The 17,504-nt window shown below is 42.5% G+C and overlaps 2 protein-coding genes across 5 annotated transcripts in view; one reads left to right on the top strand and one right to left on the bottom strand.

The window, feature by feature from the left end:
* OCA2 (OCA2 melanosomal transmembrane protein) overlaps positions 1–17,504 on the top strand; it is a 685,962-nt gene that overhangs the window by 225,467 nt on the left and 442,991 nt on the right. The gene's annotated exons all lie outside the window — the stretch shown is intronic.
* LOC143817560 (RNA-binding protein 12B-like) lies at positions 14,950–15,653 on the bottom strand. Its single transcript, XM_077299054.1, is given in 2 exon segments — positions 14,950–15,528; positions 15,530–15,653. Coding segments are annotated over 2 exon segments (642 nt in total). The 5' UTR covers positions 15,593–15,653.

The following is a 17,504-nucleotide window of genomic DNA, read 5'->3' as shown; positions in this document are numbered from 1 at the left end:
ATGTGAAGCACTTGGGGGTTGAAAGTGCTCACCACACATCTAGATAAGATCCTTTTGGGGTCTAGTTTCCAAAATGGGGTCACTTGTGGGGTGTTTCTACTGTTTAGGCACATCAGGGGCTCTGCAAATGCAACGTGACGCCCGCAGACCATTCCATCAAAGTCTGCATTTCAAATGTCACTACTTCCCTTCCGAGCCCTGACGTGCGCTAAACAGTGGTTTACCCCCACAAATGAGGTATCAGCGTACTCACAGCAAACTGGGCAACAAATATTGGGGTCCAATTTCTCCTGTTACCCTTGTGAAAATAAACAATTGCTTGCTAAAACATCTTTTTTGAGGAAAGAAAAATGATTTTTAATTTTCACGGCTCTGCGTTGTAAACTTCTGTGAAGCACTTGGGGGTTGAACGTGCTCACCACACATCTAGATAAGTTCCTTGGGGGGTCTAGTTTCCAAAATGGGGTCACTTGTGGGGGGTTTCTACTGTTTAGGCACATCAGGGGCTCTGCAAACGTAACATGATTCCCGCAGACCATTCCATCTAAGTCTGCATTCCAAATCGTCACTACTTCCCTTCCGAGCCCCGGCATGTGCCCAAACAGTGGTTTACCCCCACATATGGGGTATCAGCGTACTCAGGAGAAACTGGACAACAACTTTTGGGGTCCAATTTCTCCTGTTACCCTTGGGAAAATAAAAAATTGTGGGTTAAAAAATAATTTTTGAGGAAAGAAAAATAATTTTTTATTTTCATGGCTCTGCGTTATAAACTTCTGTGAAGCACTTGGGGGTTCAAAGTGCTCACCACACATCTAGATTAGTTCCTTGGGAGGTCTAGTTTCCAAAATGGGGGCACTTATGGGGAAGCTCTAATGTTTAGGCACACAGGGGCTCTCCAAACGCGACATGGTGTCCGCTAATGATTGAAGCTAATTTTCCATTCAAAAAGCCAAATGGCGTGCCTTCCCTTCCGAGCCCTGCCGTGCGCCCAAACAGTGGTTTACCCCCACATATGGGGTATCATTGTACTCAGGACAAACTGGACAACAACATTTGGGGTCCAATTTATCCTATTATCCTTGGGAAAATAAAAAACTCCGGGCTAAAAATCATTTTTGAGGAAAGAAAAATAATTTTTTTATTTTCATGGCTCTGCGTTATAAACTTCTGTGAAGCACCTGGGGGTTGTAAGTGCTCACTATGCATCTAGATTAGTTTCTTGGGGGGTCTAGTTTCCAAAATGGGGTCACTTGTAGGGGAGCTCCAATGTTTAGGCACACAGGGGCTCTCCAAACGCGACATGGTGTCCACTAACGATTGGAGCTAATTTTCCATTCAAAAAGTCAAATGGCGCGCCTTCCCTTCCGAGCCTTGCCGTGCACCCAAACAGTGGTTTACCCCCACATATGAGGTATCGGCGTACTCAGGAGAAATTGTTCAACAAATTTTAGGATCCATTTTATCCTGTTGCCCATGTGAAAATGAAAAAATTGAGGCTAAAAGAAATTTTGTGTGAAAAAAAAAAAAGTACTTTTTCATTTTTACGGATCAATTTGTGAAGCACCTGAGGGTTTAAAGTGCTCACTATGCATCTAGATAAGTTCCTTGGGGGGTCTAGTTTCCAAAATGGGGTCACTTGTGGGGGAGCTCCAATGTTTAGGCACACGGGGGCTCTCCAAACGCGACATGGTGTCCGCTAAAGATTGGAGCCAATTTTTCATTCAAAAAGTCAAATGGCGCTCCTTCCCTTCCGAGCCCTGCCGTGCGCCCAAACAGTGGTTTACCCCCACATATGAGGTATCAGCGTACTCAGGACAAATTGGACAACAACTTTCGTGGTCCAGTTTCTCCTTTTACCCTTGGGAAAATAAAAAAATTGTTGCGAAAAGATCATTTTTGTGACTAAAAAGTTAAATGTTAATTTTTCCCCTCCATGTTGCTTCTGCTGCTGTGAAACACCTGAAGGGTTAATAAACTTCTTGAATGTGGTTTTGAGCACCTTGAGGGGTTTAGTTTTTAGAATGGTGTCACTTTTGGGTATTTTCAGCCATATAGAACCCTCAAATTGACTTCAAATGTGAGGTGGTCCCTAAAAAAAATGGTTTTGTAAATTTTGTTGTAAAAATGAGAAATCACTGGTCAAATTTTAACCCTTATAACTTCCTAGCAAAATAAAAATTTGTTTCCAAAATTGTGCTGATGTAAAGTAGACATGTGGGAAATGTTATTTATTAACTATTTTGTGTCACATAACTCTCTGGTTTAACAGAATAAAAATTCAAAATGTGAAAATTGCAAAATTTTCAAATTTTTCGCCAAATTTCCGTTTTTTTCACAAATAAACTCATAAATTATCGACCTAAATTTACCACTAACATGAAGCCCAATATGTCACGAAAAAACAATCTCAGAACCGGAAGGATCCGTTGAAGCGTTCCTGAGTTATTACCTCATAAAGGGACACTGGTCAGAATTGCAAAAAATGGCAAGGTCATTAAGGCCAAAATAGGCTGGGTCATGAAGGGGTTAAAAGGACCCCCGGGGGATCACGGTAAAAATACTCGGGTCTCGCATAGACTTACATTGGGCTCGTTGCTCGGGTCGAGTACCCAAGTATTCCAATCTGCTCGACCTGAGCAACGAACACCCGAGCATTTTAGTGCTCGCTCATCACGAATGTTATCTACAGGTGTAGTGATAACTTTGACTCCATGGGTATTTTCCAGAAACAAGCCGCAATTAATGTTGCCTACTGAAGCTTCCATGGTAGTGACCAGTATACTGTAGTGATCAGTATGTTATACCCAGCCCGTGCTTCTGGAGGCATGCACCTGTAAGTTAGGTGGGGTCTCATCACTTCAGAAATGCCAAATGTGGAGGTAATATTTAGTTTAGGTACACACAGGGGCTCATTAGAGAGGGGGGCATTTGGATTTGAGAGCGGAGAATATGCTGAATTTCTTTTGGCGAGTGAGGAGCCATTTCGCTTTTCCAGAGCCTTTGTACTACTAGTAACATGGAACTCCCCTATATTTCCATTAACAGATTATCGATCTGACTGGGGATTTGTTTTTTTTCGTGGATTGAGTTAAAGCTTTTATTGGGAACATTTTACATAATTTTTGGAATCAGTTATCCAGCGCTCTACGCTGACCACTTATTTTGGGGTTTGCAACTAAATCTCTGAGTGACGTGATTCAGATGAAACCCCCGAGGGATCCATTCCCTTTAATGAGGCACCAGAATTACTCTGGACTCCATCTGTTCTCTGTTCAGTGGTGTGCTTCTTTTCAGAAGTGCACAAAACTGTTGCCAACAGCACTTTTATGCAATCCTAAAAAGATCGACTGCGCCGGATCACAGGTCAGACTGCATCTACAGTTCCTCCATCTGCCACATTATAAGGAATCTTCTTTAGAGGGTTTCATCTGAATTATGTATATCAGAGATTTACTCAGAAACCCCGATGCAGAGCGCAGGATAAATGTGCGCTGGACCTTACTGCGATCTTTGGGAGGCAGAATGAAAAAATCAACAGCGTATGAAGAATTGGTTTTATTTATTTTTTACGCCGTTCCTCGTGTGGTATAAGTGATTAGGCGACTTTATCTTCGGGTTGGTCCAATTACACCAATACCAAGTTTATATCGGGTTTTTATGTATGGCTGCTGTCACACTAAGAGACACCTTTTAAAAAATAGTTTTTGCATCACCATATTTTGAGAGCTATGATTTTTCCATATTTTGGCCCACAGTCATGTGAGGGCTTGTTTTTGTGGGATGAGTTGGCGTTTTTATTGGTACCTTTTTCAAGCACATGACATTTCTTGATCACTTTCTACTCCAATTTTTGGGAGGGAGTATGAACAAAAACCAGCAATTCAGGAATTATTTTATCAGGGGAGGGGTTTATGCGGTTTGTGTGTGGTAAAATTGATAAGGAAGTTTTATTCTTCGGGTCAGTATGATTACAGCAAAACCTCATTTATCCAGTTTTTTTTTTTATGTTTTGGCGCTTTTAGACAATAAAAACTATTTTATAGACAATAATTATTTTTGTTTTGCTTCATTTTGAGAGCTATAACTTTATTTTCACTAATGGAGCTGTATGGCGGCTTGTTTTTTGCAGGACAAGATGATGTTTTCAGCGGTACCATGTTTTTTTATATCTGTCTTTTTGATTGCGTGTTATTCCACTTTTTGCTTGGTGGTATGACGATAAAGCATTGTTTTTTGCCCTTTTTTATGGTGTTCACTAAAGGGGTTAACTAGTGGGACAATTTTATAGGTCGGGTCGTTACGGAGGCCAGGATACCAAATATGTGTACTTTTATTGTTTATATATTTTTTTCATTCACATATTTATTTATTGATTAGAATAAATATTTTTTATTTTTAAATATTTTTCCAATTTATTTATTCATTCATAGTTTTACACTGTGTCTCACTATGGGACACTCAGTTTTTGCAGGCTGATCGCTTCTATAGCATGCAGATCTGCATGCTATAAAAGCGGTCAGTGCTGCAGCTTCTGTGCACTAACTTTAGAGACTTCCTGACATGCCCTGCACATGATAGGAAGTCTCTCAGCTGTGGAGACAGGATGTCGTCATGACGACATCGAGTCTCCATGGCAGCGATCGGAACCCCACGGCATGCCGTGGGGTCTCCGATCCAAAGGCAGAGGGGCTGTCAGCCCCTGTGCCAGCTCTGGAATGCTGCAGTCATGTTTGATCTCAGTGTTCCGGGGTTAAAGTGCTGGGAGCTGTCTGTGACCACTCCAGGCACTTAGTACCAGGCGTCAGCTGTGACAATCAGCTGACACCCAGCCCCGATCGGCCGCACACCCCCAGGTCACATGGACAGAATAGTACGTCCAATGCCAGAAAGGGGTTAATTTATTTATTTTTTTAATGTTTTTAGATTTTTTGCAGTCTGATCGCTTGTACAGCATTGGGATGCAGCAGAATCCCCATTCTGTAGAAACGGTCAGCTCTGAACTAACAGAGAAACTTGCTAATCATGCACTGCGCTTGATCAGCAAGTTTCCTACCTCTGGTGACCCAGATGTTGTCATAATGACATCGTGTCACCATGGAAATTAAAGGGACCAGTGCATTCCGCAGGGTCTGCGATCCAAAAGCATAGCTTCTGCCAGCTCCTGGAATGCTGCAATTTCATTCGATCACAGGATTTTGTGGGTAAAACTTCCGGGAGCGGTGTGTGACAGCTCCTGGCACTTAGTGCCAGGTGTCAGCTGTCAGAATCAGCGGACACCTGGCGGCGATCCTCAGCACACCCCCCGTGTGCGCCGGTGATCGTGCAGATGTAATAATCCGTCCCTGGTCAGATACAGTAGACCCAGGTCACATGGTTGGAATATTACATCTTATGTCAGAAAGGGGTTAAGTAGTAGTAATTTTGTATGCCGAATTTAATACTTAAATATTAAACCAGGCATTTCTTAACGTAAAGTATTGAATGAGAACCTCATTATTTATTTAGCCACTTTGTATTGTATGTACAGTCTGTGGACCATAGTGATGATGATAGAACCTGTTAAAATTTTAATTCACCAGGATTGGCAATTTTTTCAAAATTGCAATTAGTATAATTGTCCTAGGAGTTCCTAAGAGTTAACATCGCTCATTGTGGAGTTTGCCAAGCAAGCATAAGGAGATTTAAAGGCCATGCAATGTTCCTCTGGGAAATTAAATAGGTAAATTGTCTCTTCAGAGAGGGAGAGGACTTGTTACTTCTAATAGGTGGCACTAGAGTTCAAATCAAAAAGTCAATACAGACACTTTAATGAGCCTTTCCACATAAGTATCTGGTTTGGCTTCTATCTTAAGTCATATGGCAAGGCTCATTAAACTGTCGATATTGACTTTTACGATTGCTACTTCCAATAGTTGACACTAGTTATCCAATTGTCCTGAAATTATGTGACTGAGCTTACCGAACAGTGTATGCTGCTTTTAATGTGTTTAAGGGTCTCAGTAATTTTGGAAGTGAAATCTGAGAGAGCGACTGGACAGCCCTTGTTCAGGATAATCAGCGGCAGTCATGTTGCCCCATATCCACATATGACCTCTCTCTGTTCACTGCAGGCTTTTAACATATAATTTGAAAAAGGTTGTAAGAGGAACAAGAAGTGGGAATTGTCCGTGATAAAATGTGTCAAGTAGACAACAGGAGAAAACACAAGCTATTTATTGGAAGAAAAGATGTCGGTGTTCGGTGGTCTGTGCTCTGGGCATTCTGAGCCACCTTACACATTTATTGGCATGCGATTAGCAGCAAGACAAAAGCGGAATTTTGCTTCTTGCAAGTAACTGATGCTTATCACACAAGGGAGAAGAGAAATCGCAAGGTATTTTGGGGAAAGCCCATTCAGTCTAACTGGTACAATCAACTACCTTGTATAAATGACGACAGATGTCTTTGAGCATCGCTCATTGTTCAAATTCATCAGCACCTACAGGAAATCTAGGATGTCCAATTGATTTGTTCATCTTTAGTGGACAGCATGGTATAAAGCATGCAGAAGCTAAGCTGAATAATATATGGGTTGGTTGGAAAAAAAATCAGCATAACCTGTATTTTATTCATCCTTTGTGTTTTGAGTAGGACTGCCCACTGGACTCCAGTATGTAGAGACTGACAGCGGTCTCTGCATGCACCATCATACAGGGGAGACTGAAAGTCACTGAATAGGACAGCTCTCTGGACTACAAACACCAGGGATCATAATGGATAAATGCAAGTTTTACTGTCCATTTTCCTTCAAAAAAATGTCAATCTGATCAGCTCCAATAAATTGGATATCCTCTTCCGCATGACAAGTTCCTTAGTTTAGTGTTCAGTAATCTATATATATGAGGCATCGTGATTACTCGCTAATCTCACCCCCTGCAGAGTAGCTCTGCCCCCACCCCATTACCACACACAATCCCACCCCCACCCCATTACCACACACAATCCCGCCCCCCACCACATTACCACACACAATCCCGCCCCCCACCCCATTACCACACACAATCCCGCCCCCCACCCCATTACCACACACAATCCCGCCCCCCACCACATTACCACACACAATCCCGCCCCCACCCCATTACCACACAATCCCGCCCCCCACCCCATTACCACACACAATCCCGCCCCCCACCATATTACCACACACAATCCCGCCCCCCACCACATTACCACACACAATCCCGCCCCACCACATTATCACACATAATCCCGCCCTCCACCACATTACCACACATAATCCCGCCCCCCACCACATTACCACACATAATCCCGCCCCCATCACATTACCACAAATAATCCCGCCCCCATCACATTACCACAAATAATCCCGCCCCCCATCACCACACACAATTCCACCCCCCACCCCATCACCACACAAAATTCCACCCTCCCACCCCATCACCACACATAATCCCGCCCCCCACCCCATCACCGCACATAATCCCACCCCCCCAACACATCCCCACCACATCATCACACATAATCCCATGCCCCCAACACCTCACGACACATAATCCCGCCCCGCCACCACATTACCACACATAATCCCGCCCCCCCACCACATTACCACACACAATCCTGCCGCCCACCCCATCACCACACATAATCCCGCCCCCCCAACACATCCCCACCACATCACCACACATAATCCTGCCCCCCCACATCACCACACATAATCCCGCCCCCAACACATCACCACTAGTGTTGAGCATTCCGATACCGCAAGTATCGGAATTCCGATACCGAGATCCGATACTTTTGTGGTATCGGGTATCGGTATCGAAACAACATTAATAGTAATTATGTGTAAAAGAGAGAATTAAAATAAAAAATATTGCTATACTCACCTCTCCGACGCAGCCTGGACCTCACCGAGGGAACCGGCAGCGTTGTTTGCTTAAAATTCGCGCGTTTACTTCCTTACTTGAAGTCCCAGCTTGTGATTGGTCGCGTGCCGCCCATGTGGCCGCGACGCGACCAATCACAGCAAGCCGTGACGTAATTTTAGGTCCTTCAGGATTTTAAAATTACGTTCTGGCTTGTGATTGGTCGCGACGCGATGCGACCAATCACAAGCCGTGACGTCACGGGAGGCAGGACAAGCGCGCATTTTAAAATGCGCGCGTGTCCAGCCTCCCGTGACGTCACGGCTTGTGATTGGTCGCGTCGCCCATGTGACCGCGACGCGACCAATCACAAGCCAGAACGTAATTTTAAAATCCTGAAGGACCTAAAATTACGTCACGGCTTGCTGTGATTGGTCGCGTCGCGGCCACATGGGCGGCACGTGACCAATCACAAGCCGGGACTTCACGTAAGGAAAGAAAAGCGCGAATTTTAAGCAAACAACGCTGCCGGTTCCCTCGGTGAGGTGAGTATAGCAATATTTTTTATTTTAATTCTTTATTTTACACATTAATATGATTCCCAGGGCCTGAAGGAGAGTTTCCTCTCCTTCAGACCCTGGGAACCATCAGGAATACCGTCCGATACATGAGTCCCATTGACTTGTATTGGTATCGGGTATCGGTATCGGATTAGATCCGATACTTTGCCGGTATCGGCCGATACTTTCCGATACCGATACTTTCAAGTATCGGACGGTATCGCTCAACACTAATCACCACACTATTGTTGTTAACTTCATTTTAAGTTAATTTACCACCTGCATAAGCGCTATTGAATGTTGTCATCTAGTGATTTCTTATCGTGTGTATAGAAAATCCTCATAAATCAATGTTCTTTAACCCCTTCCCGACCTGTGACACAGCGTATGCGTCATGAAAGTCGGTGCCAATCCGACCTGTGACGCATATGCTGTGTCACAGAATGATCGCGTCCCTGCAGATCGGGTGAAGGGGTTAACTCCCATTTTACCCGATCTGCAGAGACAGGGGGAGTGGTACTTCAGCCCAGGGGGGCTTCACCCCCCCGTGGCTATGATCGCTCTGATTGGCAGTTTCACTTTCAACAGCCAATCAGAGCGATTTGTAATATTTCACCTATGAAAATGGTGAAATATTACAATCCAGCCATGGCCGATGCTGCAATAGCATCTGCCATGGCTGGAGACCCCGATCTGCCCCCACCCCACCCCACCGATCACCTCCCCAGTCGTCCTTTTTGCCCCGATCTCCGTTCCGCTCCCCTCCTCCCTCCTGTCGGCTCCCCCGGTCCTCCTGTCCGCTCCCCGGGTCCTCCGATCCCCCCCCCCCGTGTTCCAATCCCACCCCCCCATACTTACCTAGCTCCGATGTCCCTCCCGGTGTCCGGCCGTCTTCTTCATGGGCGCCGCCATCTTGGAAAATGGCGGGCGCATGCGCAGTGCGCCCGCCGAATCTGCCAGCCGGCAGATTCGTTCCTGCACATTTTGGTCGCTGTGATAAGTTCTATCACAGTGATCAAAATAAAAAAAATAGTATATAAATCCCCCCCCTTTATCACCCCCATAATAAAATATAGAAAATATAATTAATTAATTTTATTGTTTTTCCATTAGGGTTAGGGGTAGGGTTGCACTTAGGGTTGCACTTAGGGTTGCACTTAGGGTTGCACTTAGGGTTGCACTTAGGGTTGCACTTAGGGTTGCACTTAGGGCTAGGGTTGCACTTAGGGTTGCACTTAGGGTTGCACTTAGGGTTGCACTTAGGGCTAGGGTTGCACTTAGGGTTGCACTTAGGGTTGCACTTAGGGCTAGGGTTGCACTTAGGGTTGCACTTAGGGTTGCACTTAGGGTTGCACTTAGGGTTGCACTTAGGGTTGCACTTAGGGCTAGGGTTGCACTTAGGGTTGCACTTAGGGCTAGGGTTGCACTTAGGGCTAGGGATGCACTTAGGGCTAGGGATGCACTTAGGGCTAGGGATGCACTTAGGGCTAGGGTTGCACTTAGGGCTAGGGTTGCACTTAGGGCTAGGGTTGCACTTAGGGCTAGGGTTGCACTTAGGGCTGGGGTTAGAATTAGGGTTAGAATTAGGGTTAGGGTTGGAATTAGGGTTAGAATTAGGCTATGTGCACATGGTGCGGATTTGGCTGCGGATCCACAGCGGATTGGTCGCTGCGGATTCGTATCAGTTTTCCATCACGTTTACAGTACCACGTAAACCTATGGAAAACCAAATCCGCTGTGCCCATGGTGCGGAAAATACAGCGCGGAAACGCTGCGTTGTATTTTCCGCAGCATGTCAATTCTTTGTGCAATTCCGCAGCGTTTTACACCTGCTCCATAATAGGAATCTGCAGGTGAAATCCACACAAAAAACACTGGAAATCCGCGGTAAATCAGCAGGTAAAGCGCAGTGCGTTTTACCTGCAGATTTTTCAAAAACTGCAGAAAAATCCACACAAATCCGCAACGTGAGCACATAGCCTTAGGGTTAGGGTTGGAATTAGGGGTAAGACTAGGGTTAGGGGTGTGTTGGGGTTAGGGTTGTGGTTAGGGTTGGGATTAGAGTTAGGGGTGTGTTGGGGTTAGTGTTGGAGTTAGAATTGAGGGGTTTCCACTTTTTAGGCACATCAGGGGGTCTCCAAACGCAACACGGCGCCACCATTGATTCCAGCCAATCTTGCGTTGAAAAAGTAAAATGGTGCTCTCTCCCTTCCGAGCCCCGACGTGTGCCCAAACAGTGGTTTACCCCCACATATGGGGTATCAGCGTACTCAGGAGAAACTGGACAACAACTCTTGGGGTCAAATTTCTCCTGTTTCCCTTGGGAAAATAAAAAAATCAGGACTAAAAAAATTTTTTTTGAGGAAAGAAAACGTATTTATTATTTTCACGGCTGTGCGTTATAAACTTCTGTGAAGCACTTAGGGGTTCAAAGTGCTCACCACACATCTAGATAAGTTTCTTTGGGGGTCTAGTTTCCAAAATGGGGTCACTTGTGGGGGGTTTCTACTGTTTAGGCACATCAGGGGCTCTGCAAACGCAACGTGACGCCCGCAGAGCATTCCATCAAAGTCTGCATTTCAAAACGTCACTACTTCCCTTCCGAACCCCGACGTGTGCCCAAACAGTGGTTTACCCCCACATATGGGGTATCAGCGTACTCAGGAGAAACTGGACAACAACTATTGGGGTCCAATTTCCCCTGTTACCCTTTGGGAAAAAAAAAATTCAGGGCTAAAAAAAATTTTTTGAGAAAATAAATTTTTTTTTATTTTCATGGCTCTGCGTTATAAACTTCTGTGAAGCACTTGGGGGTTCAAAGTGCTCACCACACATCTAGATTAGTTCCTTGGGAGGTCTAGTTTCCAAAATGGGGGCACTTATGGGGAAGCTCTAATGTTTAGGCACACAGGGGCTCTCCAAACGCGACATGGTGTCCGCTAATGATTGGAGCTAATTTTCCATTCAAAAAGCCAAATGGTGTGCCTTCCCTTCCAAGCCCTGCCGTGCACCCAAACAGTGGTTTACCCCCACATATGGGGTATCATCGTACTCAGGACAAACTGGACAACAACATTTGGGGTCCAATTTCTCCTGTTACCCTTGGGAAAATAAAAAATTCTGGGCTAAAAATCATTTTTGAGGAAAGAAAAATTATTTTTTTATTTTCACGGCTCTGCGTTATAAACTTCTGTGAAGCACTTGTTGGTTTAAAGTGCTCACTATGCATCTAGCTAAGTTCCTTGGGGGGTCTAGTTTCCAAAATGGGGTCACTTGTGGGGGAGCTCCAATGTTTAGGCACACAGGGGCTCTCCAAACGCGACATGGTGTCCGCTAACGATTGGAGCTAATTTTCCATTCAAAAAGTCAAATGGCGCGCCTTCCCTTCCGAGCCTTGCCATGCACTCAAACAGTGGTTTACCCCCACATTTGAGGTATCGGCGTACTCAGGAGAAATTGCCCAACAAATTTTAGGATCCATTTTATCCTGTCGCCCATGTGAAAATTAAAAAATTGAGGCTTAAATAATTTTTTTGTGAAAAAAAAGGACTTTTTCATTTTTATGGATCAATTTGTGAAGCACCTGGGGGTTTAAAGTGCTCACTATGCATCTAGATAAGTTCCTTGGGGGGTCTAGTTTCCAAAATGGGGTCACTTGTGGGGGAGCTCCAATGTTTAGGCACACGGGGGCTCTCCAAACGCGACATGGTGTCCGCTAAAGATTGGAGCCAATTTTTCATTCAAAAAGTCAAATGGCGCTCCTTCCCTTCCGAGCCCTGCCGTGCGCCCAAACAGTGGTTTCCCCCCCACATATGAGGTATCAGCGTACTCAGAACAAATTGGACAACAACTTTCGTGGTCCAGTTTCTCCTTTTACCCTTGGGAAAATAAAAAAATTGTTGCTAAAAGATCATTTTTGTGACTAAAAAGTTAAATGTTCATTTTTTCCTTCCATGTTGCTTCTGCTGCTGTGAAACACCTGAAGGGTTAATAAACTTCTTGAATGTGGTTTTGAGCACCTTGAGGGGTGCAGTTTTTAGAATGGTGTCACTTTTGGGTATTTTCAGCCATATAGAACCCTCAAATTGACTTCAAATGTGAGGTGGTCCCTAAAAAAAATGGTTTTGGAAATTTTGTTGTAAAAATGAGAAATCACTGGTCAAATTTTAACCCTTATAACTTCCTAGCAAAAAAAATGTTTCCAAAGTTGTGCTGATGTAAAGTAGACATGTGGGAAATGTTATTTATTAACTATTTTGTGTCACATAACTCTCTGGTTTAACAGAATAAAAATTCAAAATGTGAAAATTGCAAAATTTTCAAAATTTTCGCCAAATTTCCATTTTTTTCACAAATAAACGCAGAAATTATCGACCTAAATTTACCACTAACATGAAGCCCAATATGTCATGAAAAAACAATCTCAGAATCGCTAGGATCCGTTGAAGCGTTCCCGAGTTATTACATCATAAAGGGACACTGGTCAGAATTGCAAAAAACGGCCAGGTCATTAAGGTCAAAATAGGCTGGGTCATGAAGGGGTTAATCTAAAAATACGAGACCAATCATGACTTGTATTATGTCATCTGTAATATAAATATCACATTCTGCGCAGCTTTCTAAAGAATAATGTATAACTTTTTCAAGCTGAGAAATGTTTTTGTCATGTGAATGCCTACAACCGTAACAAAATGAAATGGCTTTTCTTCTGTGCTAGGATATGAGATCTACATTAGAGACGTTGTATAGGTGCTCACACATTGCAAGCTGTGTAGAAAGCACATTGTATTGTACTGTCAATTCTCTGAAAATGGCTTGCATTCTCCTGTTCCAAGTGTCAATTGTCTCATTTTTCTTTTGACAGGGTGAGACCATTCTCCTTGCACTGTGTATTAGCATTACTTTCTTGAAAGATTCTGCTGTTTTTGTAAATGTGTTCTTTCTTCTGGGCCCCCACTGTAGATAATGTACATGCTGGCTTGTATTGCTGAACAAAACATAGCACCAGTATGAACACTTAAGGATAAATTGGCAAGAAGGAATCCACTTACAGATAGTTTGTATTTTTGCTGCTGTTCCTTATCATTTGGACTAAACCCTTTCATTTTAGCCAAAAAAATTGAGATTAACCACTATATGGATTAGACACACTTATGTAAATTAGGGTTTTAAGTGACTAATAATTTATGCGAATATTTGTGGAAGTTTGTTATATTGCTTCTTAAAGTATTTTCAGGTAGCGGTGTCAATGTAGTCCCAGACCTAGCAATACTGTACCTACACATGGGAATAAAGCTATATGGAAGTAATGTTTATACATGTACAGAAGCCTTTTCATTAATACAGCTTCACCGAGAAACCTTTTCTGTGAACCCCTGGAGAAATGACATGTTTACATTTCTGCCTAAAGTAAGCTATGCATTTGTGAGTGTATATAAAATATTTATATGCTGCTCAACATTGAACACCAAGAAGGAGTAGTTCTGGAGTGATAAACATCACAGGATCGATAGCCAGGTTAATGATATGAAAATGGAAAAAATGAAAAAGTTTTAAGAACATCTTGATTTATTCAGTATACATGCACTTACACGCCTTTGTATGCAATCAATGAGGTTATTAATGGTTATCTGAGTAATGTTCTGCCACACTGAATGCACTTTGGAACGTAAATCATCAAAATCTTCCGCTGGCAGCTCCCCTTGAAAGATTTGACCAATGATGTCACAGATATGCTTGACTAGAGACATTGCAGGTCACAGTAGCCTGAACATGCTGATTGACATTGTTCTGCTGAAAAAAGTCTTCTGGGACAATTTGGAAAAATAACCACTGTCTCTATCACCAAATCAATGTAACGCCGAGCAATTGGTGTAACTGTAATAGAAACTAGAGGGTTGCAGCTACCTCACTGATTGCAACAGTATGTACATACGTTTCATTTCTGCACATGGTGCTGAATAAATCAATATTTTTTTATTTGCATATTTTTAAACTGCTGTGATTTTCTGAGGCCCACTACTATTCCTTCTTGGTTTTGCAATTTCAATGTGTTGAAGATGGTGTGTGCATATATAGCTGGATATTTTATTATAATTTAACTTTTTTTTTTTTACTGTATTACAAAAAATCTTTTGTGACCCTTTTAGCTGTGCACCAATGCCAGATATATATTTTTTTGCACTTGATCGCATCCAGGCTCCCCAAATGTAAAAATCTAAGGTATTTGCCTCCTCATATGGTGCTGAAATACTTTAATGTTGGGCAAGCGTCCGCTAGGTAAATGTAATTTGCTGAAATGGACTATGTTAGAATATTAATTTTATGAAGTTCAATATAAATTAATCTGGCATACAATATATATACATATGAAGTGTATGAGTGTACAAATCAGATACTCTTGTGAATTTATCATACACAGATTATATTTCCTAGAGAAGTACTTGTGATTCAAATTTTTACTTGATGCTCTACTACAATAGTTACCTTTTTGGATTAAAACAAAATGAACTTAAGTTTTACTAATGTAGCATTTTTAAACCTTTTCTGACTTGGCCAATTTTGGTTTCCCTTGTAAGAGCTCCATCAGCATCAGTTGCACTTGCAAACTTCACAAAGGCAATTCCAGTCTTAAGACCGTTTTCACGCAGTTGAAAAATAATGTGAGTAACATCTAGGCCTTTAAAAAACTGAATCATATCTTCCATTGTTACGTTGAATGGCAGCCCATAACAAGATACATAGACATCATTAGAATATGCATCCTTTTTGTCATACTTCTGTACATATGATTCGTTAAGCTTTGACACACTGCTTTGATTTCCTCCTTTCTTCGCCATTTCCGATCGGCTCGTATCACCAGAAGTTGGTACAGCTGGATGCTTTGGATTTTTGTTAGTTTTATGGCTCATTTCCAGAGTACTCTGCATTTCTGTCTTGCTGCTAAACACGAGAGTCACATGCAAGTTCTTAATGACACCGCCATTCCGACTCATGGCTCGCCTGGCATCTTCATCTGTTGCAAATATGATAAATGCCTCACCAAGTTTTCCACCAATAATATGCACTCCTCCATCAGGAATTTTCAAACCAGAAAAAAAAATGACAAATGTCAACAGTACCAGCAGAAACAGGGAGCCCCTGTAAGCGGATCACTACAGCCATTTTTAAGGGTCTGAAAGATTGTCACCAGTTAATGACCGAGGCTCTAGGAATTTAGCAAATCTCTCACCCCAGCAGTGAAAAGTGCGGCCGCACACTCGAAATTGATGAGCTTCCTAGAGCCTCGGGCATTAAGCTGGTGACAATCTTTCAGACCCTTAAAAATGGCTGTAGTGATCCACTTACAGGGGCTCCCTGTTTCTGCTAGTACTGTTGACATTCGTCATTTTTTTTGTAGTTTGAAAATTCCTGATGGAGGAGTGCATATTATTGGTGGAAAACTTGGTGAGGCATTTATCATATTTGCAACAGATGAAGATGCCAGGCGAGCCATGAGTCGGAATGGCGGTGTCGTTAAGAACTTGCATGTGACTCTCGTGCTTGGCAGCAAGACAGAAATGCAGAGAACTCTGGAAATGAGCCGTAAAACTAACAAAAATCCAAAGCATCCAGCTGTACTAACTTCTGGTGATACGAGCCGATCGGAAATGGCGAAGAAAGGAGGAAATCAAAACAGTGTGTCAAAGCTTAACAATCATATGTACAGAAGTATGACAAAAAGGATGCATATTCTAATGATGTCTATGTATCTTGTTATGGGCTGCCATTCAACGTAACAATGGAAGATATGATTCAGTTTTTTAAAGGCCTTGATGTTACTCAAGTTATTTTTCCCTTGTAAGAGCCATTACTTTTCCATATCAACATAGGGCTTGGTTTTTGGAGTTGTGATGTCATTCACGTGTGACAAAATGAAATGTGAAATTGTACTTCACCCTGTTCAAATTTTTGTTTTTCATTTTACAGTGTTCAGTGCATGGTAAAAATTACCTGGCAATATGACTTTTCATGCCAGTTTGATTTGGTGCATCGCTTAAATGCCACTTTCAGATTTTGCATATATTGGGAATGGGTGAAATATAACACCCGTTAGGCCTGGAACTTTAAGTGGTTTTTTTTGTTGTTTTTTTTTTAATTGTGGCTTAAAACACATTGACATGTCACTGTTGGTGCAACTCAAAGTAAAGAAAAAATGTCTTAGATTTTTGGTGTGTTTACATCAACCCGGCAACTTTCAGAAAAGTGGCTTGAGCTGGAGTCAGAATAGTTGTAACCAAGCATTTTCAACTAATTCATCATAATTTATGCAACTAATGTGGCGTAAATTACACCAGAAATATACTTTAATTAGTGATGAGCGAATATACTCATTACTCGAGATTTCTCGAGCATGCTCGGGGGTCCTCCGAGTATTTTTTAGTGCTCGGAGATTTAGTTTTTCTGGCCACAGCCGAATGATTTACATCTGAGAGCAAGCATAAGTACATGTGGGGGTTGCCTGGTTGCTAGGCAACCCCCACATGTACTTATGCTGGCTATCGGATGTAAATCATTCAGCTGCAGCAAGAAAAACTAAATCTCCGAGCACTAAAAAATACTCGGAGGACCCCCGAGCATGCTCGAGAAATCTCGAGTAACGAGTATGTTCGCTCATCACTAACTATAATCCGTAATTGTAGTAACATTTCTGGCAGTGGCGCATAGCAGTTGTAGGAATTCACAAAACTTATTAGGCATACAACTCTTAATGAATTTGGTGTAACTTACTGCAGCGCACTCTTTTCTTATGAAACTCTGTAACTGTTTTACTTGGTGCTTATATACATGTGAGTGTTCCTCTGAGATTTCAATAAAATGGTATTTTTTATACAATATCTTTTGATTATATGCTCTGCTTTTTCATTATATAATATAGTTTGGCGTGTCCACCTGTTGCCCTGCACTGGGTCCAGTTACAGGTCATATGTTATATCTTCTGTTTTGGTTATAATTATTATTGCGCTCTTCATAAAGACTGACTGACTAGGATTGCCTAACAAATGGGTAATACCTAAATGTGTTGCTGCTGTCGAAC

This window comes from Ranitomeya variabilis, chromosome 3 (assembly GCF_051348905.1).
Source record: "Ranitomeya variabilis isolate aRanVar5 chromosome 3, aRanVar5.hap1, whole genome shotgun sequence".
Lineage (NCBI taxonomy): Eukaryota > Metazoa > Chordata > Amphibia > Anura > Dendrobatidae > Ranitomeya > Ranitomeya variabilis.
The sequence above is the reverse complement of the archived record's forward strand: the minus strand, read 5'-3'. Positions and strand labels throughout refer to the sequence as shown.